The sequence below is a fragment of the Tetrao urogallus genome (assembly GCF_951394365.1).
Source record: "Tetrao urogallus genome assembly, chromosome: Z".
Classification (NCBI taxonomy): Eukaryota; Metazoa; Chordata; class Aves; order Galliformes; family Phasianidae; genus Tetrao; species Tetrao urogallus.
The window spans coordinates 31,408,411-31,432,747 of NC_136816.1; the positions used below are offsets into that span (position 1 = coordinate 31,408,411).

Here is a 24,337-nt window from a genome sequence, read left to right on the forward strand (position 1 = left end):
ACTACTTCACAGTAGTGCCATCTTGACAAAATCCAAAATAAACTGAGTATGATCTCACTAGGACACAGACATATCTATGCTGAGTCCAACTTTCCGTTCAGGTTTGAACAGAACCCCGGTTCCTATATAATCTTGATATTAATTAACTGTTTCTTAAGCTTCGCAGAAGTGAAACAGAGCTCTGACCCAAAGGAGGCCTCCCTCTCAGTTCAATTCAATTGCATTGTCGTCTTCTAGTAAGGCTAGAGTAAATAAATATGTGGTCCAGACACAATCCCAACCCCTCCTGAGGGAAAGAATATCCATAGCAATGATGCTATGGCATATGATTTAGAAAAATAACTGGGATTTCTCTTATATTTTTCCTTTTCTTTTTACTGAAGAGGCTTTATCAAATTAAAGACATTGCAAAAGCAGTTGCACACAAATGAGAAAACAAACAAACAAACAAACCAAACCAAAACAACAAAAAAAGCATTTATAGGTATTAATACTGCCTTGAATTTACCTATCTATATAGTTATCAACAGAATTTTCAAAGTACTGGTAGCACCATTATATATTCAAGTAATTCTAAATAGAGCTACAAACTTCCAAATATACATTTTGTACTGCAGATTATTATACCAAGAGAAAGACTTGAAAGGCTTCTGAATTTGCTTTTTTGCAGCTGAGTTCTCAGCTGTACAACTGAGTACAAATTAGTACTGTTCCAACTGCAGTGGAAAGTGCTAAAATCCTAGCACGCTTTATAAGCACTGCTTCAGAGTCTAGATGTACAAAAGCTTTCTGCAGTACACTCTTCCAAGGTAGGCAGATTTCTCTCAGGAAGCATGTGTATACATAAAGAGTGTGGGTTAGTGTATATATATCCACACACGTACACATACAAAAGCCACCTTAATCAACATACTCTCTGTGAGCTTTAATTCTGTGTCTGCATCAGGTGCAGAGAGTGGCCCATCTATAGCCCTGTTTGTACTCTCAGTTTCTCGCTAGCTACAGCCAGTCCCTTATTTACAAGGGAACGTCAACAGCATGAACAGCTCCAGAAGGGCCCAGTATGTCAATCTGCATATGCATTTGTAACACCTGCTTTCAGTTTTTTACATTAAAGACTGTAAAAAGATAGGCAAATGATCTCATCTGCTAATTCGTGTTAACCAAAGGTAAAAGCTGAAATGGATTTGAGCTGGAAATGGCAGAACAAAATTGGAGCCAAGTTCATTGCTTATAGGAGCATGCATGCTCACACCAAAGGCCTGGATATGGAATTCTGCCTAATGCAAGCACTCAGTCTACCTATCATCTTGCCCTCACATTTGCAGCCTTTTTTAGCATTTGCACCTCCTTTACATCCCCATATTTCAGTAGGCTCCCTTTCTTTCTCTGCCTGCGTATCTTCTGATTTACTTCCCATTCACATCTGTGACTATAAATAAAAATGAGAAAGATATTTTATCTTTGGAAAGATAAACAGAAAATGGAGCATCCCTTCTGCAGCAGCACAGCTAACAAAGGAGGGCTGAAAACTCCAAAGAATAAAAGTGCAGGAGATATGCTAAGGAATGTGGTGCTTTGAAAGCTTGAGAAGATGACTTCAAATGCTGAGATAAACCTCTTCCACAATCAGCTTCCTGTTATCAGTAATAAATTATATTTCTTGCTGAAGAGCACAGACAGACAAAGCAGGGCAGTTACAAGCAAGCTTACTTTCTTATCCAAAGGCAGTTTATAAAAAATAATATGTATAGCAGCTAGCATTTTCAGCTGATTGGAAAACCCTTCCAAAATTTAGAAGGTTAACTGTTTCCAGATGTTAATAGTATGTTTGGAGTTCTATATAACTCAACACGCTGGCAGCCAAATGCTCTTGTCCTATATGTGCTATACAATATACAGCTTGCAGAAATCACTTTCAACTCTGTTTTTAAAAAGGTGACAATTTCAAAAAGTCTTACAATGCAGTGAACACTGCTAAGTGCTATTGAGGGTGCATTCCATAACACAAACAGTCATATGTGTGTATATATATATGTACACACATACATGGCATTTATGTTACCTTGCATTTGCTAGGGCTGATGCAAGTACTGTTATCAATTAAGGCCAGAGGTGTGAAAATAATCTTGTCTGACCCGCCAAAACAGTAAGTAATTGTACTAAAGAAAACAGAACAGTTTCAGTAAAAATAGGTAAAGAAAATACGAAGCTGTTACTAAAATATAAAGCTGCTTCTACTTCTCTAAGGAATTTTAATCAGTGAAAATTGTGCAGTATCACCCAATGTTGTCCAAGAGCCAGTGTTTCATTAGCCAGAGAGAATAAATTCTCTTTACAGTAAAAACTGATTTCTGCAAGCCATAGCTACATAAGAAATGTTTATATATATATATATATATATATATATATATATATTTAAAGTTCATAAATCTAGCACTTTTGAGTATTTATCATTATGTGGTGCAATATATGCCACAGCAAAATATCAGGGCACATTAAAATCAGCTGCAGAGATTACAATTAATCTTACCAAATCACCATGCAAAAAGGGCATTAAAACTTTACTAAAACAGAAACTGAGAGAGAGCAACAACTGGATAAAACCAACAAATAAACCTATTGTTTTCCCAGATTTTCAAAAGTTTTCAATGCAGCATAATAAATATCACCAGTCACTATATCATTAGTTATGTTCAATGACCTACAGAACTTGATTAAAGCCAATGCAATCAGGCATACTATATAAGACAAGAACACTTTGCAAAAATATATTTTTAAATATTCAGAATGTGAAAAGTAACTAAATGCAACTTGGTGTCAAAAGCAACATTTTTAAAATCACTCCACAACATTCTAACTTATTTCTGTGTAACTGTAAGAGATGAGTCAGGCTGAGCTACATGGAACTGTGAAGTGTTTTCAATATCTGTAAACCTAGTGCTGGTAGTGTCTTGTTGAGTTTTGATTTCTTTCATATAAAATAAGTATAAATATTTTCTGTCCAGAAATCCAGATAACACATCCCCAGGAGAAATATTCAGAAGGACAGTCAGCTATGAAAGCACTACAGTCTTCCAAAATTATTTGTCTGATTCATATCATGTGATTAGTGATGCACTAAGAAGGTGCCAGATGATAGTCTCTGCAAAAAGCTCTGTCCAGAAGGACAATAAAGTTCTCTTACAGCAAGTCCATTTTGGGTCTGTAATGTAGCAGTAGAGGTGCTTTCTGCAAGATAGAAATATAGGCTAGGTTAAGAAACAAAGCCAGAATTCATCTTTCCAGTAGATAAAACTTTTGTTTCATAAACCAAGGCTTAAACAAACTATCAGAATAGCTGTCTGATCAGTCAAAATTGTATCAAGACAAGAAGGAATTTAATCTGTGAAACTCAAATCAAATGGAGAATCCGTTCCCTTTTGTCAGGAATAGTTCACCTTATGACCAGTTCTATCAAGACTGTTTAACTCAGGAAACCTACTAAGTGAGAAATGTAAATGCCTAGAATTCAGTATAAGAGTACACAGTACTTCATATATTTAATAGTTCAATTCCTCTTCTATGAATATATCCACTGTTTCTTTTTCTTGTAACTTGTAAAAAAACTTGTAAACTTCTAACATTTATAGCACGTCGCATGAAGGAGTAGCTCACCCTGCAAAGAATCACTTCCATTTGTTCCAGAGCCTCTATGAGTTTCATCTTACACTCTCCACCTCTTTCATTTAAGATGTCAATACACAGTTGCCTTTTCCATTTGATTCAAAAGTACAGAAATCTCCATGATAACTATGAATAGTAGATCAATTTGATGCTCCTGTTCAATTATTTATTTTTCATAAAAATTCCCAGCATTTTTTTCTTACATTAGGATTTAAATCCTCGCAAATTCAGTTAGCTTACAATTTGTCATTGTTTAAAGTTCAGCACAGTGTTATCCCCAGTAACCTACACCGAACTTGAGGCATCACCCATCAATCTCTAATCACACAGAACTGTAAAGGCTTTCTTAAATACTTTGTGATTAATCTGACTTTGCTATCCCAAATAACCACAGTATTGTTACTGAGATATTACTGCATTTTCAAACCTCTTGATCATTCTATTCTAGAACAAATTCTAGTAGGATTCTAATTGTGACCTCTCTGCAAATCAGAGTCTGACCTCTGCCTTCTATCTGTATCTACTATGCAGCTATATGTAGAAAAGAAACTGTTTTACTACACACAGAGAAGGAGACACTTTCCTACTCCCACCTGCACATCTTTCAGACAGTCATCCACAGCCACTAGGTGGTTCTATCTCAGTATACACTGTAAGCTTGGGTTGTGTTTGTTGTCCACTATTCCACCTCTTATTTCAAAGAGCATCAAATATACATACAGTGAATCTGTAAGTGTGACAACTCATAAGTGCCCAACTTTGCAATTCATTCTTACATGTTTCACTTGAGATGCTACGATTAATGTGATAACTAACACTTATATTAAATGTTCCACTTTATTATTTAGTTGCAAAGGGGTTATTCAGAGAAACACAATCAGTAAGTTAAAGATGTACTCAAACACATTTAACATGCCATGTTTATGCCTACTAAACACTGTTGAAATTCTTCTTAACTAAGGCAGGCAAGCAATGCAATTACTCTTTCTCCCTGAGAAATAAAGTTGTCCTGTTCAGCTATAGGAAAGAACCGTTTTGAAAATTTCTGCCTTTCCTGCATCACAGTTCCTTTCCCCACCTACACAGAGTATAATCAGTTTCACCTATCACAGCTAAAATTAATACTTTCTTGTAGCTTCCAATTAATTTGCCAGAGTTGATCACAGTTTGACAGCTGATGCAACATACCATCTTCCCTTGTTTGTTATATTTAATCAAATTTAATATTTACTGTTTGAAAATGCTGCATTAGATAGCTATGAGTTTGCAGTTATTGCTTTGTAACCGTGAGAGCCACATATTTTAAAAACATTCTTAATCTGAGAGCCACATATTTTAAAAACATTCTTAATCTAGACATTTTATGATTTATTTGAAATCACGATGTCATACCTTAAATCTCCATCTTGTAACAACTACAAACTTGAGCGTGTGGTCCTTGCCAAGAATCTCTTCATTGCATAATATGTCCAGCTGACAATACAAAGAAGACATCAATGTGTTGAGACACAATCTGTGAAATATGTTTCAAACAATACTACAAATTTTAGGCATGATTTATTTTCTCCAAAGACTATGGAACTATTCATCCTGCAGTTGCTCTGCAGACAAAGGTAGTTTAAAAAAAGAAAACAATGTCTTTTCTCAACATAGAAGTGCTGTACCTACCTCTAATACTCTGCATGAACTGGACTTAACTTTGATTTACCTTCGCAAGCAGTGCTAATGCCCTCTTCCCAAAAGCTTTACATCATTTTATTGGGCATTCTAAAAATCTAGTGATAACTCAGACCTTGAATAACTTGCAGTAAGCAAATGCCTAAAACTTAACACTTGCTAACACAAATCAATTTCCTGGCACTAATACACTAACTGCACCACAACTTATATATCCTATAAGAAAGTAGGAGAGGTGGCAGAAGAATAAACAGTACCTGTTACAGTTTGTTTCTTCCTTAGGAATGATAGTAGGCTGTTACACCAGAGACTACTGGCATGGGGCAGGGGGTCTTACACACAAAATCAAAGCTCTGTCTTTAAAAAAATGTCTGATTTAAAGGGGAAAAAAGACCCCCTTTTCAAACAGTGATGCTCTTGTTGGGCTCCAGCCACAATTCAACAGCTTACTAACCAGATGAGGACAAGAAAGAAGATGTTCCAGTTTTGTTTCAGGAAGCCTAGGTAAGTTTCGGCACTAAAATAGAGTGGTGTGAAATCAGAGAAGGTGGAATACAAGAACAGTAAGGATACAAACCAGCTGCTGAGAAGTTTGAATAGAAAGATTTTGACACTCCAGACTAGAAAGCAAATGATTGAGATGAAAAGAGTCTGTGAGCAAGACCAAAAGAAGTAGTCAACAGAAGCTGCATTACATGTTTGTTGTAAGTGTTAATTTGGAATCTGAAATGGGAGAAGTGTGAAAAATTGTATTTCTTTTGGTACAGTTCACCGTAAGTTCTTCATGTGATTCCAAGTATTCCCTTGGAAAGGAAGGATATAATACTTTGGGTAGCGACTTCATCGACAGCACAGTCAACATCAGTAGTGCTTAATTATTTGTTACTGACTGTCCCCTGCAATGAATGTGAAACCTCTGCAAGGGCCATGTTTATGAAACAGCCATATATGCACCTGAATATAATGTATGAAATAAAGCTCCTTGAAAAGTCTGTTTCAAGTGCATGTAGAAGATCATAACAAAGCCATTCGGCCCAAGGATGGACATGAAAAGATGCACTGCAAACTAATAGGCAAATCCTTTATAAATCCAAGCTACATTTTAACTGTAGTATTTAGGATAAAGAGGTAATGGAAGAAGGAAAATCTACAGGAAATAAGACCATAAATCCTAAACTGAAAGTGAAAAAAATATTATATTTGTAGAAAAATAACTTGTTGAAATTCACCTCCTTAGCTTACAAAAATGACTATATAGAATACAATTTAAGACACTGCGTTTGCTGCTACTTTCAGGAAGTAAAATAAGATGATGCTTTGAAAAAGAATGATCCCACACTTCTCCATAGAACTTTTTATGCACAGAATTATATTTGAAGATTAAAATATTACCTCATTAAAAGAAGAAAGGTTTAGTTTTTTGGCAATGAACTTCTTTAGATGCAGGACTGTTGCTTGTGCTGAACAGCGAATCCATTTTCGTTTTAATCCACGCAGTTTGCTGCTGTTGCATTCCAAGCAGATGCTTACCTTCAGGAAAAAGCAAGCAGTCAGAGCTGGGTGCAAGAAGTGACTGCACTCCTCATTATGTATTCCATAAGCAATTCACATTAATACAATGAAGTGAAAAATACTAATATTCCTTAAAGTGAAATGCATGTAGTCCAATTAAAGAAAACATTTCCTAAGAACTTGTCATTTAGCGATAAGCACGCTTGACTAAAAATTCTTCTCTTAATGATGGAAAAAGTATGTGTCAGTGCAAATTCACAGGCTACCAAAAACTCACGAGGACCCTACATCTAAAAAGAGTCTGATATATAATAAGAAAATTGTTTTCAATTCTTAACAATTGTTTCTTCTGTAACTCCTTGCTCTTAATGCAATTGCTAATTCTAGAGAATTTTAATGTAAATTTAAAAGAAAATAGCAAATTTTAAAAGAATGGACAAAAATGATGTAACATACTTATAAAATTCTAAGGATGGGCATCAAAATAAAGTTTATTCCATTTCTATGCTTCAATTCTCATTTTTCTCATCCATCAATTTGTTATTTAGTTTAAGCTCTGTGATGATTCACTTTACGTGCAAAAAGGATCTAGTGTTAAATACAATCCCTTTGGAAGTTCTCTTGTTTTATACTTGAAAATTAATCCAAGTTAAATTTACACTGGAGACATATGAGAAAAATATAAAAGGCATAGCTGGTATATCCTAGCAAGAGATTTCAATTTCAAATGTGCACTGTATTTACAACTTGATGGTGGACTTTCCAGCTTTCATACTGTTTTGATGGCATAGAACTATCACTGTTCAGAAAAAAAGAACAAAGTTTTATTCATAATTATTAACACACATTCAGTTCGGTGTATCAGAATAACACTGAGACACCCATTCATAAAGGGACCCAAATAAGCTGAATCTGTATTAATCTGAAAGCCAATAAACAGTTTGAAATTCAGTAAAATGACAGAAATACCAGTGCCTTTAAAATATTATCCGTTCCTGCTATATCCCAGTAAGTAAATCATACTTACATGAAATCATGGTGCAACAATGCATCTTGTTTTTGGCAGTGAACAAAAAAAAAAAAAAAAAAAAAAAAAAAAAAAAAAAAAAAAGCCTGAAACAGTTTTTTCCTTAATAATTTAACAAGGCCCTAAATCTAAAACCTCCTGATAAAAATAAAACAAGACCTATGAGCCCACCTGTTCATCACTTCGGTGGTAGTCATTATCTTCTTCCTGTTTTTCCTCTGAAGTTTCTTTGTTTGAATTTTCATCTGTTTTAGTTTCACCTTAGGTAAGAAAGCAGATATGTGGGATATCACTTGTCAGGAGATTCTCATGTTAACATGATTCAAACAGCAGAGTTCATGACTGCAATACAGAATGACTTCCCAGACAGTAATTATTTTGTTTAGCAACACAAGCTGCCAACAGACCCACACATAAAAGAGCAGAACAAGTATACAGCATAGCGTTCAGTCCAGCTGCTAGCAGTGCAGGAGTTGTTGTTGCAGAAGTTTCACTGAGTCCCCATGCGGGTACTATTCTGGAGATCGCCTTCACCAAGAGTGAAGGAGAAGCTAAAAATAAAGGTTACATGAACAAATAAGAAGCAAAACCAGCCTACGTGCACTCTGTTGTACAGCATGATGAAGCAATCCTTAAAAACCAACTGGACACATACCTCTGGCAGACCTGTTTGACAGTTATGAGCAGCACTCTACCCAAGAAAGAATAAATAAAAACATTTACCATTTCGATGAGAATCCAGATGCTGCTTTGCAGAACATGTCTCCCCTTTGATGTCTCCTGGAACTTCCATGCCCAGTTTGTGATAAAATTCCCTTTGCTTTTTCATTTCCGCTGTTTAAAAAATTGTAAATATTAACCACTGTAATGAAGTTCTAATACAGTGTTTCCGATTCGCGTGTTCTACCTGTTCTGATTCAAGTGGAACAAGACTGCCAACAAGTAGTGATGTTGTCACCACTTAATCTTCTATCTTTGTTACTGCATCAAGTCATGGCTGACCTTATTTGCCAGAGTCAGAATACTAGTCATCTGAATAGCTACTATGGTAACATTCTTATTAAAATGAGATGATTTTAAGTACTGTGCCTTATTCTGAATCCCTCCCACAACATTTTAGTCAAACTATTATTTTTGAATTTTTATTTACTGTTCTGATTTTCAATATACTAGAAATAATTTTCATATAATCTATTTAAGCTTGCTTATCAATATCTGAGAAATCCACTCTTCATCATAAGTGAATTAAGATATTCTATTTAAATGAAAGTTGTGACGTAAATAAGTGACAAAATGTTGTGACAAAGATATCATAGGATAGTTACTATAAAGTACTTGTTTATTTGAACAGATCCACTCTCAAAGAGGATTATTATTATTATTATTATTATTATTATTATTATTATTACTATCATTACTATTAAGAGAATTATTATAAATACAAACTAAAAGCCACCTGTTGAGGAAGGACTCGCTCAGTAGAGGAAAACTTCACTGAAACTAAAATCAGTCCAGCATTACATTCTACCTCTGAGAATTCTGGAAATCTGGCATAATAGGTCTATGTCCACAGTTTACAAAGAAAAAAAAAAACAGCAGCTGCATTGTGCCAATATGTAAAAGCTGAACTAATGTTGTGGTTTAGTAATAGCTGTGGTTTAGTACTTTTTGATTAAATATCCCATCTTGCATTTTTCTTTTTCTCAACAAAATTACTGCTAGTACAGATATGAAACCAAATCAATCACAAGAAATAGAACTAATGAAAGAACAAATTTTATGCTGTATATTTCTCCTCAATTTCCCCTCCCTTCTGTACTTCGTCACTTGAAACTGTGAGATTTTTTATTTCGTTGTCGGTTTTTTTTTTGCTTGTTTGTTTTTTAACTGTTACAGAAGTATGTGCAAAACTGTGTCTAAAAAAAGAATCATACTACAACTTACCTTCTTGGAGGCCTGGCACAAGTTTGTAAACTATATCTTGCATTGTTCTGTCATGACTATCAAGGGGGAAAAAAACAGAATCAGTAACTCAACTATCTTGTTTCAAAACATATGTGCTAAACAAGTCTCAGTGCTAAAATGATTTAAAAGCTCTAAGTCTGTTAAAAAAGAATTTCAATTCTCAAGCTTTACATAAAATAAGAGATGAGAGTAGTTAGAAAGGAACTGAGATGAAAGTCGACTAAGATAGAAGGCCCATAAAAGTAAGAGGAAGAATTAGGCTGTTCCCTTCAGCGGTCAGGCACACAGCACCAGTAATCTCAAAATTCCCATAAACTTTAAGGTAAACACATTTTTAGTAGAAAAGAATCACAGGTAGTATGTTTTCTGTATCTACAGATTCATCCCTCACCTTCCTGCATTATCCCTACCAGCCTTAACAAAAATGAAAGAAAATAACACACACACACAAAAGAAAGAAGACAACAACATAAAGAAAATTTGATTTTGCTCTTAAGCCATGCTTTTATCTATGAAGCCCATAAAGATAATATGCCTCAAATGAAAGAAACGTTAGAAACTCAACATGCCAGGACTGGTTGAAATTCTAAACCTCAGTAGCAAGTTCACAAATATAAATCTCTGTTTTAAATCATAATTTACTTACTATTTACCTGCAATTTCTACGTTAGTCTAAAATAAGTCACAGTCTGAAAGAAATACAGTACTATCCTAAATTCTAATCCATAAATAAAATCAGAAACAATCTAAGTATCTGTCTCAGCTGCTGCAAGGTCATTACCTCAGTAGACCTTGCAATATGAAATCCTGGATCTGACTTAAATAAGACAACGGGCTTACAAGAGTAGTCTCGGGTTTCTCATCACCTGACGCGCACTTCACAGCAGTGGAGATCAGTGAACAATTACAGAAATGGTAACAATTCGAAGAGTGTTATGGATGATTATGTATCTCTTGAAGTAGGACTACATGGAGAACCAAAATATCATTAATCCTAAAATTCATATAATTTCAAGCAATAGCAATCCCATTTATACTGGCTTGGCACCACATGGATGTTTTGGCAATTTCTCCAAAAATATTTCAACAGAAATGAGTGAACCTACCATCATCTCAACGTCAGAAGTGAGCATTTAACATCATTAAGAATTGTAAAAGAGAAAACACATTTGGTTTATAGGTTCTTCAGACAAGGGAGATGAACACAAGTGAAGAATTCATGTTCTAACACATACAGTGAAACTTTTGACTAACGATTATTTATTCCATAAATAAATAAATAAGACAAAAGTAGGCTAGGCAGACTATTTTAGTCTCAAAGGGGTAGTACTTTATGACCATTACAGGTAGAATACTTCCTTTAAAGTATTCTGTGACCATAAATAACTTGTGAATTCCTTTCTATATTTTCTCAATTTGATGCTCTGCTTCCCAGCCCCTTTTGGCTCTGAAAACAAAGTTCTAAGCCAAGGTATTGTATTCCTGTAGCTTTACAGTAGATGAAGATGTTGTCTTGAGCCACATAAATTCCTTCCTTCCTATTGGCATCTACTTGTGCATTCAAAGCATACGCAGATAATACCTGAAACATACATATCATATTCTATCATACTATACATGTATCAGACACTAAAAATAGTTTTGCTGATTTAGTAAAAATATTATTTTTATACATGTTTCATTTATGTATCTTCTATGATCCATTAAAACTTGCTCAAAAATTAAACAGGAAAGTGCATAGTTTGCATGTTCTTAAGCCTTGAAAATCCTAACAGATGTCAAGGAGTTGAAAATTCATAGGAAAGTCTGATCTTGCATCTCCTCATAAAATTTCAATTCAAACTTACATTTAAATTTATTGCCTGCTGATCAGCACATAAGACATTTCAGGAGAAAGCTGTCCTGTATTAAAGAGTTTAAAACAATCTAGAGAGAAACTAGTTGCATTTCTGTTTTCTCACTTACCCAATATACTGCAAAGGGTGGCTCTGATGTATAACAATTCTACATGTTGGACAGGTGTTGTTTTCTTCCAAATATTTCACCAGGCAGCTTCTACAGACTGATAAAAAGGACATTCATAATTAAAAAGAAATAAAACAAGCATAGTGAAAAACAGAAAAGCCTGTTTTTATATCATTGCAAAATGCTTCTTACTGAAATATACATAAGAGCAATTTTTTCCATCATACAGTCATGTCTAACCACGCAGAACGCAGTTTTCAACATTTTTCACATAGGCTCTAGATACAGGGAAGTGTTGCGCTTAGAATCAAAGCACCTTTACATAGACAGAGTCTGCCTAATACAGCACACAACACACAATCCAATTTTGGAACTTACTAGAACAGCTATTTCTATCAGGTCAGCTTGCAGCATCCAGTTTACACAAATGATATTACAGGCACTGTATGCCATTAAGGCACTAAGCCAATTTGCTTTAACCATGGCTGCATACAGAAATAAGGCATGTGTGGAAATGAAACTAGGACACAGAAATTATTTTAAGTAGTATTTTTTTCTTTTTTTTCCTTTTTCAAGAATAGGAAGCTCCAAAACTGGATATCCGGTGGTTACTTCATTTCTAACTTTCACAGAGTACGTGACAGTTAAATTTCTCTCAGAAAAATAATTAAATGGGGACAGATCTTAAGTATTCATAAAAAGAGTAGGTGAAGACTGCTAAAGCAGTGCTACGTTATAGAGATGGATGCCACTGAAACGTTTTCCAGCTACATATGCATGCTCATCTGCACCTGGTTCAAAATAAACTATTTATTAAGAAACAATATTGGTAATATACACCAATACGTGATTTCCTGACTCACTTGAAGTTCTAAATACAACTCCAACTTTATATGTTAAGGAAAAAAAAAAGGAAATTACTTTTCTCTCAGGCAACACCAGTTTATTTAATTTTGGTATTAATGCACTCATTACACAATGTAGAAGTATTTCTGTAACTACAGTGCCATCTAGCTCTCAGACAGGATGATGGTACATTTCAATAAACAGCTGGTAATATCGAGAAAATTACACAGCACCAAAGCAGGCATAAGGACTTTGTACTTTATATTGTATTTACACATTCATAGTGACAGTACCACAGCTGGTAGAAGTTATGGTCATGTCAAGACTCATAGTTTTGAACACAAAGCATAGACCTTGCATAGCAATATGTGGCAGCGGAATGCCACAACAGCAGTTCTGCTTTCCTATTTCAATCAATCTTCCAGTCTGGAAGAAGCATACATCAATTCCTACTAAACAGAACTCAGAGTAAGTCAGCCTATATTCTGATAGGCTTATTAGTCCACCCACAACAACTAAATAAAAAAAAATGAGTATATTTTCTTGCTTTCACAGTTAAGCATACCCAAGAACATGCACAAGGAAAGGAATAGGGAAGTTGATTATTTATTTGTGTAGCTTCACTCTTCTTGACAATTCCCATTCTATATCTAGTTCAACAAACAGCTGTTGTTCACCATCCTCATGAACTCACAGAATACTACCTTCTGTTTCTCATTTCAAAATATCGTTTACACATAACGTCAATGAATATCAAATTGAAAATATTAAAGTTTATAAAGACTTACATATATCTGACAACCTAGAACTCTGACTAAGAGACAGAGTTACACTAGTAAAGATTTAATAATGAATTTCTACTACTGAATGTTTTACCTACTCATTTAGAGGCCTGCCTGTCACTAACAATCTAGAGATAGAGAAGAGAAATGAAGCATAAAAGGAAGTGAAAAAGTGTGTTTTCCATCAAGAAGATTCTCACCGCAGGTTTCCAGTATTCCCTTTACTGCCGAAAAGTCTATGAATGTCTGAGGAGAGGGATATGAAGAATAAGGAGGTAACTGCATAGTTATGAGTAGAAGCAGAAAGAAAATTATAATTCAGTGGAGAATTCATTATCTCAACAGGCAAGGCACTTTCAGGGTAGATTCTGCAAGGATGCTTTCTCAGGAGTGTGTATCATTAGTATTAATATACACAACATAAATAGCGCCAACTTGTAGAAAATGTTTTTTGTTTTGCTTTTTTCTATACAAAGCTGTGCTTCCCATCCAAAAAAAAAAAAAAAAAATCCAGTGCTACTGGACACACTTGGAGGTAGTATTCTGAAAATAAAAACAGATAAGATAAGGGCACCAAAAACCACAGAATGGGTGAAAAAATAAAAAGCAAGTGGTGTTCCCTTGCTTTTGGAGAAAATATTATGGATTAGTAAAGACTTACTTCATAAATGAATGTGAGAAACACCTTAGATTATGTCAACAGAGAGAAAGGGTTGTTTGTACTTGTGAAAGAACAGAAAAGGAATCTGTAGATCTAAGTCAGCCACTTAGATCCAGTGACTTTGTACAATACTGTTTTCATATGTAATCCTGTTAATAGCAGTAGTTAAGAAAAAAGTTAAGTAGAAGCCAAGCTTAAGGATCTAATTGTCTCCTCGCACTCCAGGAAGCACACTGTGGAAATTACGATATGAAGCATTAGCAGAAGGGACATAAGAATAAAAAGAATGGCATGGAAGTGTGACAGAAACAATAAACTTATTAAAACTGATAAGCATAACTTAGAAACGAAATACAATGGAAAATATAATCTTAGCTGAGATTACTTAACCCTTCTAGCAAATTTTAGGTGGTAAATAAAACAAGTTAAACAAAAACTTTCAGTGGAGATGAAGCCATAACAATTAAACAGTTAATTCTCTTCCAAAAAAGCTTAAGACAGTGAAGCTATTCAATCAACATACCGGTTTCATCAGAGTAATATACTATGACAGATGCATTTTAAAATGGTTTCTGAAGTTGCATGGCAAGTACTATTAAATAGACTAATACAGGTCTACACAAACAAAACCAGTGATGTTCTAAGCTTTTAGCAGATACAAGCAGACAAAGAGAGGGCCCAGCTTACATAAATGTGTTGGTTCTGAACACAGCTCAAAAAATACTTTTGCTAAAATGTTGCAATATAAAGATATCTTTGAGTGAAAGGTGAGAAGGGCCCCATAAATGGAAGTAAAAAGGCAAGAAGGCTTCACAGTGACTGAGAATAAGGGGGGTGAAGCGGAATAGTTAGAGATAGTTTACAGAAGCAAGAATGTAGAGCTTGTTAGAAAATAAGGGATGGCAGATTGAGAAACAGAGATAGTAAGGAAACTCGGAATAACAGCAGCTGCTACTGTTGTGGCACTAGAGCAAGGCTGTAGGACCCAGAGATCCACTCAGAGAGACGGGGGGGCTGGAAGAGCCCAGGGAGGGCTCCACTTCACTGGAATGAAAGCAGTGTGCAAACTGTGGAGAAAGAGGGAATCGTCTCTGGTTGCAAAGCCAAAGGGTGGGAACCTGGGAAGTTTACCCTAGCAGATTCACTGGTTAAATTGCAGCTAGGGGAGCAGGATAAATAGGTTTATCTTTTGGTGGATACGAGTGCCTCTTACCACCCATAAATGATTTTGTAACAGTAGTAGGAGCTAATGCCCAGTAAGAAAAGGCTTACTTTTTGGGATCAACTAAATATAGGCTGAGAAAACAAGTAGGAATACATGAATTCTTGTACATGCCAAGGTATTCTGGCAAGAAATTAAATAACACTGGAGCTAAGGATCAAACGCTATTAACTGACTGAAGTCTGGCTTTAACACAAACTGGGAAAAACAAGACTGTAGACCCAAAAGTTACAGAAATCTTGAATAAGATACGCTTAGGAATGTGGGTACAAGATTTGAGGGCAAGTAACAGAACAATTGAATGCATACACTCAGTGGTGGCAAATCCATCCACTTTATTAACCAAGTTTAGGAATGAGTAGGTGAAGTTTACCTTCTGGATTTGAGGGATGCCCTTTCTGCCTGCTTTGGCCAAAGGAAGTCTAAGGTTATTTGCCTTTGAATAGGAAAACCCCAATACAGGGAGAAAAGGCTCAGTTAACCTGGACAGTGTTACCCAGGGTTGTGAGAACAGCTCAATGATTTTTGAGAGCTGGTCAATTCATGAACCTGAGATTGGGTTCCTCCATCCCAAGGCATAACTTTACTGCAGTACGTGGATGTCACAGAAACAAAAAAGGACTGTGTGCAATGGATTGTGAGTTTGCTGAATTTCTTGGTTTAAATGATTATCAAGTTTCTCAACAGAAAGCACAAATAACTCCATAGCAAGTGATGTATTTGGGATATGAGATTACAGCTGGACTTTGAACCTTAAGGACTGTCAGGAAAGAAGCCATCTGCCAAACCCGAGTCACAACCTGCCAAGGAACTCTGTACGTTCCCAGGAATGACAGGATGGTGCTGACTGTGGATACACAGCTATGGACTGTTGGTAAAGCCAAAATATTATATGAAATGGGAAGCAAGGAGGGCATTCCCCAGCTGAAAGAAGAACTCATGAAGGCCCCCTGCTTTGAGGCTACCAGACATGACTAATCCCTTCTGGCTGTTCTTGCATAAAAAACAAGGAATAGCCCTGGGAGTTCTTGCTCAGAGCCATGGACCCTATCAAAGGGCAGTGGCACACTTCTCCAGACAGCTTGATGAAGTGAGTGAGGAATGGCCGGGGTGTTTGAAGGCGGTGGCTGCACTGGTACTCAATATTCAAGAAGCCAGTGAAGTTATGCTAGGCCAAAGAATAACACCAAAGAATAATAACTCATACAGTGTCTGCTGTATTGTAGGTAAAAAGAGAGCACTGGCTCTCACTCCAAAGGTTCCTGAAATACCAGGCCATCCTGGTACAGCAGGATGATGTAGAAATAATTGTAACTAATATTGTCAACCCAGTATCTTTCCTTAGCGGAACTCCTGGAGAACCAGTATTTCACGACTGCTTTGAAACAACTGAAGCTGCATATTCCAGCCAGTCGGACCTGAAGGACGAGCCCTTAGAAGATGCAGAAGACAGCAGTTTTGTGAGACAAGGAAACTGTAAGTCAGGATATGCAGTAGCTGCAACTGACAAGATTCGAAGCACAACCATTACCTGAGGGGACTTTCCCTCAGAAGGCTGAAATAACTGCCTGGACAAGAGCCTTAATTATATGGACAGGTGCTAATTACATATTTGGGATGCTACACACTGGTAGTAACATCTGGAAAGAGCAAGGATTGCACACCCAAGGAAAACAGCACGATGTAAATCTACCAAAGAGCCTGGCTATTATACATTGTAAAGGACATCAGAAAGGTAACACTGTACAGGAAACTGGAACTAAGATGGTGGGTCAGGTGGCAGAACAGGCAAATGAAGAGGGCTTTAATTCCAGACGGTAAACTTAAAATCTCTGAAGCTGAGTCAGAACCTGTAAAATACTCTAGAGAGGATAGGAATCTAATTAATGATTTAGAAGAGAGGGCAACGATGGCAATTTGATTTCTCGGAACTCCCAAAAAGAAAAAGGGAGTATCGCTGTATGTTGGTACTGACAGCTTTTTGCAGTGGCCAGAGGCATTCCCTTAGAACTAATAAGGCACGTGGGGTAACTAAAGTATTGTTATAGGAGGTTATTCCAAGATGCTGAGGAACTACTTGGTCTGTCAAGGAAAGTGCACCGTCAAAAGTTAAACTCATAAAGAAAAGATGAGTCGGTTACTAATTTGCTTTATCTGGGTGTTCATGGGGTGGTGTCTGTGGCAAGTTGATGTTGTGTGCTGTTACATTTTGTATTTTGCTTGCAATAGTACTATGTTTTGTGTTATATTTATTTATTTGTTATTGTTAAATTTATGATTGTCACTCTTCTCCCTTTTATTTGGATAAACCTTACATTTCCATACTTAACAGAGGCTGCTATTAAGGAAGGTAATAACACTTTCATTAGTGAGCATGAATATCATAATGGAAGTAATATAATGAACCCAGCCGTCATCTGGGTAAAGGTTTCTGGTGGCTGTGCGGAGATGGGAGAGCTCAAACTCCCACCAGGCATAGTGAGAACTACTTGGACTCAGTATAAAATCCAAGGAGGGTTAAAAGGGTAAATGACCAATTGGTAAGATATAATATAGGATACCACAGTTTTGTAAGAGCCCTTATCCTGGTCTTAGGAGTGGAAAAGGCTATAGTGAATATCTCTGCAACTCTAGAAATAGTAGAAAGTGCCACAACAAATGCACTACAAACGATCCAATCTTTGTCCAAATAGGTCATCCTCATCCTCCAAAACAGGATGGCATTAGATCTATTAACAGCTAAAAAAGGAGTAATCTAGCAAGTGGAAATCCTGCTAGATTAAAGAAAAGGGGGGGATTTGAAAGGTGAGAAGGGCCCCATAAATGGAAGTAAAAAGGCAAGAAAGCTTCACAGTGACTGAGAATAAGGGGGGTGAAGCGGAATAGTTAGAGATAGTTTACAGAAGCAAGAATGTAGAGCTTGTTAGAAAATAAGGGATGGCAGACACTGGGTCTTAGATAGTGAGGGGGATGAAGGCCATACAGATAAGGGTTTGAGAACAGCCCGAGGACATTTGGCAGAGAGATGATTAGATGTTCAGGGGGCAAGAAGAAACTGTTTTGGGGGGATGCCCCCCCGAAAGGTCAGAAGTTTACAGCAAAAAAGGTCAGAAGCCTTCGCGAGGAAGACAACAAATCTTCATCCCACGACCCACTACGCACGCGCAAGAGGGGAGGGTCTGCATGCTAATGAACTCTCAGGGGTGTAATGAGTGTGTAACTGAATTCTGGGAGAACTATTGATTATGTATTAGTTTGGTCTATATCTGTAGCACTGTAGCATTCTTCCTGACAGTGTGCAAGCTTGGAGGAATTATCCCCCTTGCACCAGGGCTTTTGAGCAACTGCCAATAAAACATGCCTTCCCTATATCCTTACAGGTTATAGGGTTTGATCTCCACATGTCAATTTCACACCCCAGATAGAACCCACTCTGTTCGGCTGCACGACCAGCTGAGAGAGGGGATGCCTTTGGCGCGCCCCAAGATTTCTCAGAAGGACTCTTTTCTCACCCAATCATTGCGGGAACAGAAAAGGACCATCGGCGGACCAGGTATGTGATTGGGAAAGGGGACCTGTAAGTTGTACGCGAGGAAGCGAGCTATCGCTCCCCCTTAGGTTGGTTAGTTGGTGACAGGATAGAGGGTATTCTGAAAGGTTGCCTGGGCTCTCCTTGCTGTGGTAGCAGGAGTTTTGGGTTTGCATGCTCGTTCACCATCTATTGCTATATTTGGTACCACGTATTTGAACAAGCCATTGTATTAGTACCACCAAAATACCCTCTGAGGAATTTTGAACTTGGCTAAGACCGGTCTTGTGTGTCCTGAGTGAGTGTGATGTGAGTGAGTCACAGCAAAGCTACAGGGTGAGAGTGGAGTCCCGACCCACACTTCTGTCCTCCCCTAAGGGAAAACGACTGGGACAGACGAAGCGAAAGTTTGTCTTTGTCGTGTTATCTGTTTCACTAATTGTCTCGTTAACTGTTGTTCTTATCTTAGTAGTTGTAAAATATCAAGTGGATTGGGAATCAAAAAAACTGTTTTGATGGTATAAGTGTAATTGTTAATGGTATACAGAAGTAGAATTGAGAGTATGTGGAAGCATAACTGAGGGTACAAATAGTGGAATAACGTACAAAAGAAAAAGGGTTAAAAGAAAAAGTGAGTTTATCTGCACTGGCACGAGAGCAACCCCCCTGCACTGTTCCCCTGAAGCAGAACTTGGTGTGAGAGAGTGAGCCGGGACGGGGACTGCTGCTGTAAACAGCATTACTTGCAAAGGGGGAGACAGGGAGGATAGGGCACTGGAAGTGAGAACAGCCTTCATCTGCAGGGATCCAGGAAATCTTAAATCCCACTGTTTGCACTGGAAGCCTCTGGAGAGGAGGAGATAAAACTGAAATATGATGTTAGTGGTTGATGTAATGACAAGAGTTTGGAAAGTGAAAATTTTGGGAAGGACACAGGCTGACGAAGGCAAAGATGAGAAAGGTGTGACACGGATGTCAGGACTGAAGGGAGGTGAGCGACATGAAGGAAAAACAAACAAAAAAACAGATTGAGAAACAGAGATAGTAAGGAAACTCGGAATAACAGCAGCTGCTACTGTTGTGGCACTAGAGCAAGGCTGTAGGACCCAGAGATCCACTCAGAGAGACGGGGGGGCTGGAAGAGCCCAGGGAGGGCTCCACTTCACTGGAATGAAAGCAGTGTGCAAACTGTGGAGAAAGAGGGAATCGTCTCTGGTTGCAAAGCCAAAGGGTGGGAACCTGGGAAGTTTACCCTAGCAGATTCACTGGTTAAATTGCAGCTAGGGGAGCAGGATAAATAGGTTTATCTTTTGGTGGATACGAGTGCCTCTTACCACCCATAAATGATTTTGTAACAGTAGTAGGAGCTAATGCCCAGTAAGAAAAGGCTTACTTTTTGGGATCAACTAAATATAGGCTGAGAAAACAAGTAGGAATACATGAATTCTTGTACATGCCAAGGTATTCTGGCAAGAAATTAAATAACACTGGAGCTAAGGATCAAACGCTATTAACTGACTGAAGTCTGGCTTTAACACAAACTGGGAAAAACAAGACTGTAGACCCAAAAGTTACAGAAATCTTGAATAAGATACGCTTAGGAATGTGGGTACAAGATTTGAGGGCAAGTAACAGAACAATTGAATGCATACACTCAGTGGTGGCAAATCCATCCACTTTATTAACCAAGTTTAGGAATGAGTAGGTGAAGTTTACCTTCTGGATTTGAGGGATGCCCTTTCTGCCTGCTTTGGCCAAAGGAAGTCTAAGGTTATTTGCCTTTGAATAGGAAAACCCCAATACAGGGAGAAAAGGCTCAGTTAACCTGGACAGTGTTACCCAGGGTTGTGAGAACAGCTCAATGATTTTTGAGAGCTGGTCAATTCATGAACCTGAGATTGGGTTCCTCCATCCCAAGGCATAACTTTACTGCAGTACGTGGATGTCACAGAAACAAAAAAGGACTGTGTGCAATGGATTGTGAGTTTGCTGAATTTCTTGGTTTAAATGATTATCAAGTTTCTCAACAGAAAGCACAAATAACTCCATAGCAAGTGATGTATTTGGGATATGAGATTACAGCTGGACTTTGAACCTTAAGGACTGTCAGGAAAGAAGCCATCTGCCAAACCCGAGTCACAACCTGCCAAGGAACTCTGTACGTTCCCAGGAATGACAGGATGGTGCTGACTGTGGATACACAGCTATGGACTGTTGGTAAAGCCAAAATATTATATGAAATGGGAAGCAAGGAGGGCATTCCCCAGCTGAAAGAAGAACTCATGAAGGCCCCCTGCTTTGAGGCTACCAGACATGACTAATCCCTTCTGGCTGTTCTTGCATAAAAAACAAGGAATAGCCCTGGGAGTTCTTGCTCAGAGCCATGGACCCTATCAAAGGGCAGTGGCACACTTCTCCAGACAGCTTGATGAAGTGAGTGAGGAATGGCCGGGGTGTTTGAAGGCGGTGGCTGCACTGGTACTCAATATTCAAGAAGCCAGTGAAGTTATGCTAGGCCAAAGAATAACACCAAAGAATAATAACTCATACAGTGTCTGCTGTATTGTAGGTAAAAAGAGAGCACTGGCTCTCACTCCAAAGGTTCCTGAAATACCAGGCCATCCTGGTACAGCAGGATGATGTAGAAATAATTGTAACTAATATTGTCAACCCAGTATCTTTCCTTAGCGGAACTCCTGGAGAACCAGTATTTCACGACTGCTTTGAAACAACTGAAGCTGCATATTCCAGCCAGTCGGACCTGAAGGACGAGCCCTTAGAAGATGCAGAAGACAGCAGTTTTGTGAGACAAGGAAACTGTAAGTCAGGATATGCAGTAGCTGCAACTGACAAGATTCGAAGCACAACCATTACCTGAGGGGACTTTCCCTCAGAAGGCTGAAATAACTGCCTGGACAAGAGCCTTAATTATATGGACAGGTGCTAATTACATATTTGGGATGCTACACACTGGTAGTAACATCTGGAAAGAGCAAGGATTGCACACCCAAGGAAAACAGCACGATGTAAATCTACCAAAGAGCCTGGCTATTATACATTGTAAAGGACATCAGAAAGGTAACACTGTACAGGAAACTGGAACTAAGATGGTGGGTCAGGTGGCAGAACAGGCAAATGAAGAGGGCTTTAATTCCAGACGGTAAACTTAAAATCTCTGAAGCTGAGTCAGAACCTGTAAAATACTCTAGAGAGGATAGGAATCTAATTAATGATTTAGAAGAGAGGGCAACGATGGCAATTTGATTTCTCGGAACTCCCAAAAAGAAAAAGGGAGTATCGCTGTATGTTGGTACTGACAGCTTTTTGCAGTGGCCAGAGGCATTCCCTTAGAACTAATAAGGCACGTGGGGTAACTAAAGTATTGTTATAGGAGGTTATTCCAAGATGCTGAGGAACTACTTGGTCTGTCAAGGAAAGTGCACCGTCAAAAGTTAAACTCATAAAGAAAAGATGAGTCGGTTACTAATTTGCTTTATCTGGGTGTTCATGGGGTGGTGTCTGTGGCAAGTTGATGTTGTGTGCTGTTACATTTTGTATTTTGCTTGCAATAGTACTATGTTTTGTGTTATATTTATTTATTTGTTATTGTTAAATTTATGATTGTCACTCTTCTCCCTTTTATTTGGATAAACCTTACATTTCCATACTTAACAGAGGCTGCTATTAAGGAAGGTAATAACACTTTCATTAGTGAGCATGAATATCATAATGGAAGTAATATAATGAACCCAGCCGTCATCTGGGTAAAGGTTTCTGGTGGCTGTGCGGAGATGGGAGAGCTCAAACTCCCACCAGGCATAGTGAGAACTACTTGGACTCAGTATAAAATCCAAGGAGGGTTAAAAGGGTAAATGACCAATTGGTAAGATATAATATAGGATACCACAGTTTTGTAAGAGCCCTTATCCTGGTCTTAGGAGTGGAAAAGGCTATAGTGAATATCTCTGCAACTCTAGAAATAGTAGAAAGTGCCACAACAAATGCACTACAAACGATCCAATCTTTGTCCAAATAGGTCATCCTCATCCTCCAAAACAGGATGGCATTAGATCTATTAACAGCTAAAAAAGGAGTAATCTAGCAAGTGGAAATCCTGCTAGATTAAAGAAAAGGGGGGGATTTGAAAGGTGAGAAGGGCCCCATAAATGGAAGTAAAAAGGCAAGAAAGCTTCACAGTGACTGAGAATAAGGGGGGTGAAGCGGAATAGTTAGAGATAGTTTACAGAAGCAAGAATGTAGAGCTTGTTAGAAAATAAGGGATGGCAGACACTGGGTCTTAGATAGTGAGGGGGATGAAGGCCATACAGATAAGGGTTTGAGAACAGCCCGAGGACATTTGGCAGAGAGATGATTAGATGTTCAGGGGGCAAGAAGAAACTGTTTTGGGGGGATGCCCCCCCGAAAGGTCAGAAGTTTACAGCAAAAAAGGTCAGAAGCCTTCGCGAGGAAGACAACAAATCTTCATCCCACGACCCACTACGCACGCGCAAGAGGGGAGGGTCTGCATGCTAATGAACTCTCAGGGGTGTAATGAGTGTGTAACTGAATTCTGGGAGAACTATTGATTATGTATTAGTTTGGTCTATATCTGTAGCACTGTAGCATTCTTCCTGACAGTGTGCAAGCTTGGAGGAATTATCCCCCTTGCACCAGGGCTTTTGAGCAACTGCCAATAAAACATGCCTTCCCTATATCCTTACAGGTTATAGGGTTTGATCTCCACATGTCAATTTCACACCCCAGATAGAACCCACTCTGTTCGGCTGCACGACCAGCTGAGAGAGGGGATGCCTTTGGCGCGCCCCAAGATTTCTCAGAAGGACTCTTTTCTCACCCAATCATTGCGGGAACAGAAAAGGACCATCGGCGGACCAGGTATGTGATTGGGAAAGGGGACCTGTAAGTTGTACGCGAGGAAGCGAGCTATCGCTCCCCCTTAGGTTGGTTAGTTGGTGACAGGATAGAGGGTATTCTGAAAGGTTGCCTGGGCTCTCCTTGCTGTGGTAGCAGGAGTTTTGGGTTTGCATGCTCGTTCACCATCTATTGCTATATTTGGTACCACGTATTTGAACAAGCCATTGTATTAGTACCACCAAAATACCCTCTGAGGAATTTTGAACTTGGCTAAGACCGGTCTTGTGTGTCCTGAGTGAGTGTGATGTGAGTGAGTCACAGCAAAGCTACAGGGTGAGAGTGGAGTCCCGACCCACACTTCTGTCCTCCCCTAAGGGAAAACGACTGGGACAGACGAAGCGAAAGTTTGTCTTTGTCGTGTTATCTGTTTCACTAATTGTCTCGTTAACTGTTGTTCTTATCTTAGTAGTTGTAAAATATCAAGTGGATTGGGAATCAAAAAAACTGTTTTGATGGTATAAGTGTAATTGTTAATGGTATACAGAAGTAGAATTGAGAGTATGTGGAAGCATAACTGAGGGTACAAATAGTGGAATAACGTACAAAAGAA

At 38.1% G+C, this 24,337-nt stretch overlaps 1 protein-coding gene across 1 annotated transcript in view; it reads right to left on the reverse strand.

Annotated features, from left to right (window-relative positions):
- Positions 1-3,183: 3,183 nt before the first annotated feature.
- PCGF3 (polycomb group ring finger 3) overlaps positions 3,184-24,337 on the reverse strand; it is a gene marked incomplete at both ends in the record, with an annotated part of 31,019 nt that continues 9,865 nt past the window's right edge. The window contains 7 exons of the mRNA XM_079548390.1: positions 3,184-3,231; positions 5,059-5,139; positions 6,736-6,873; positions 8,054-8,142; positions 8,606-8,716; positions 9,827-9,882; positions 11,813-11,909. Coding sequence (XP_079404516.1) covers positions 3,184-3,231; positions 5,059-5,139; positions 6,736-6,873; positions 8,054-8,142; positions 8,606-8,716; positions 9,827-9,882; positions 11,813-11,909 — 620 coding nt within the window. The remainder of the gene's footprint in view (positions 3,232-5,058; positions 5,140-6,735; positions 6,874-8,053; positions 8,143-8,605; positions 8,717-9,826; positions 9,883-11,812; positions 11,910-24,337) is intronic.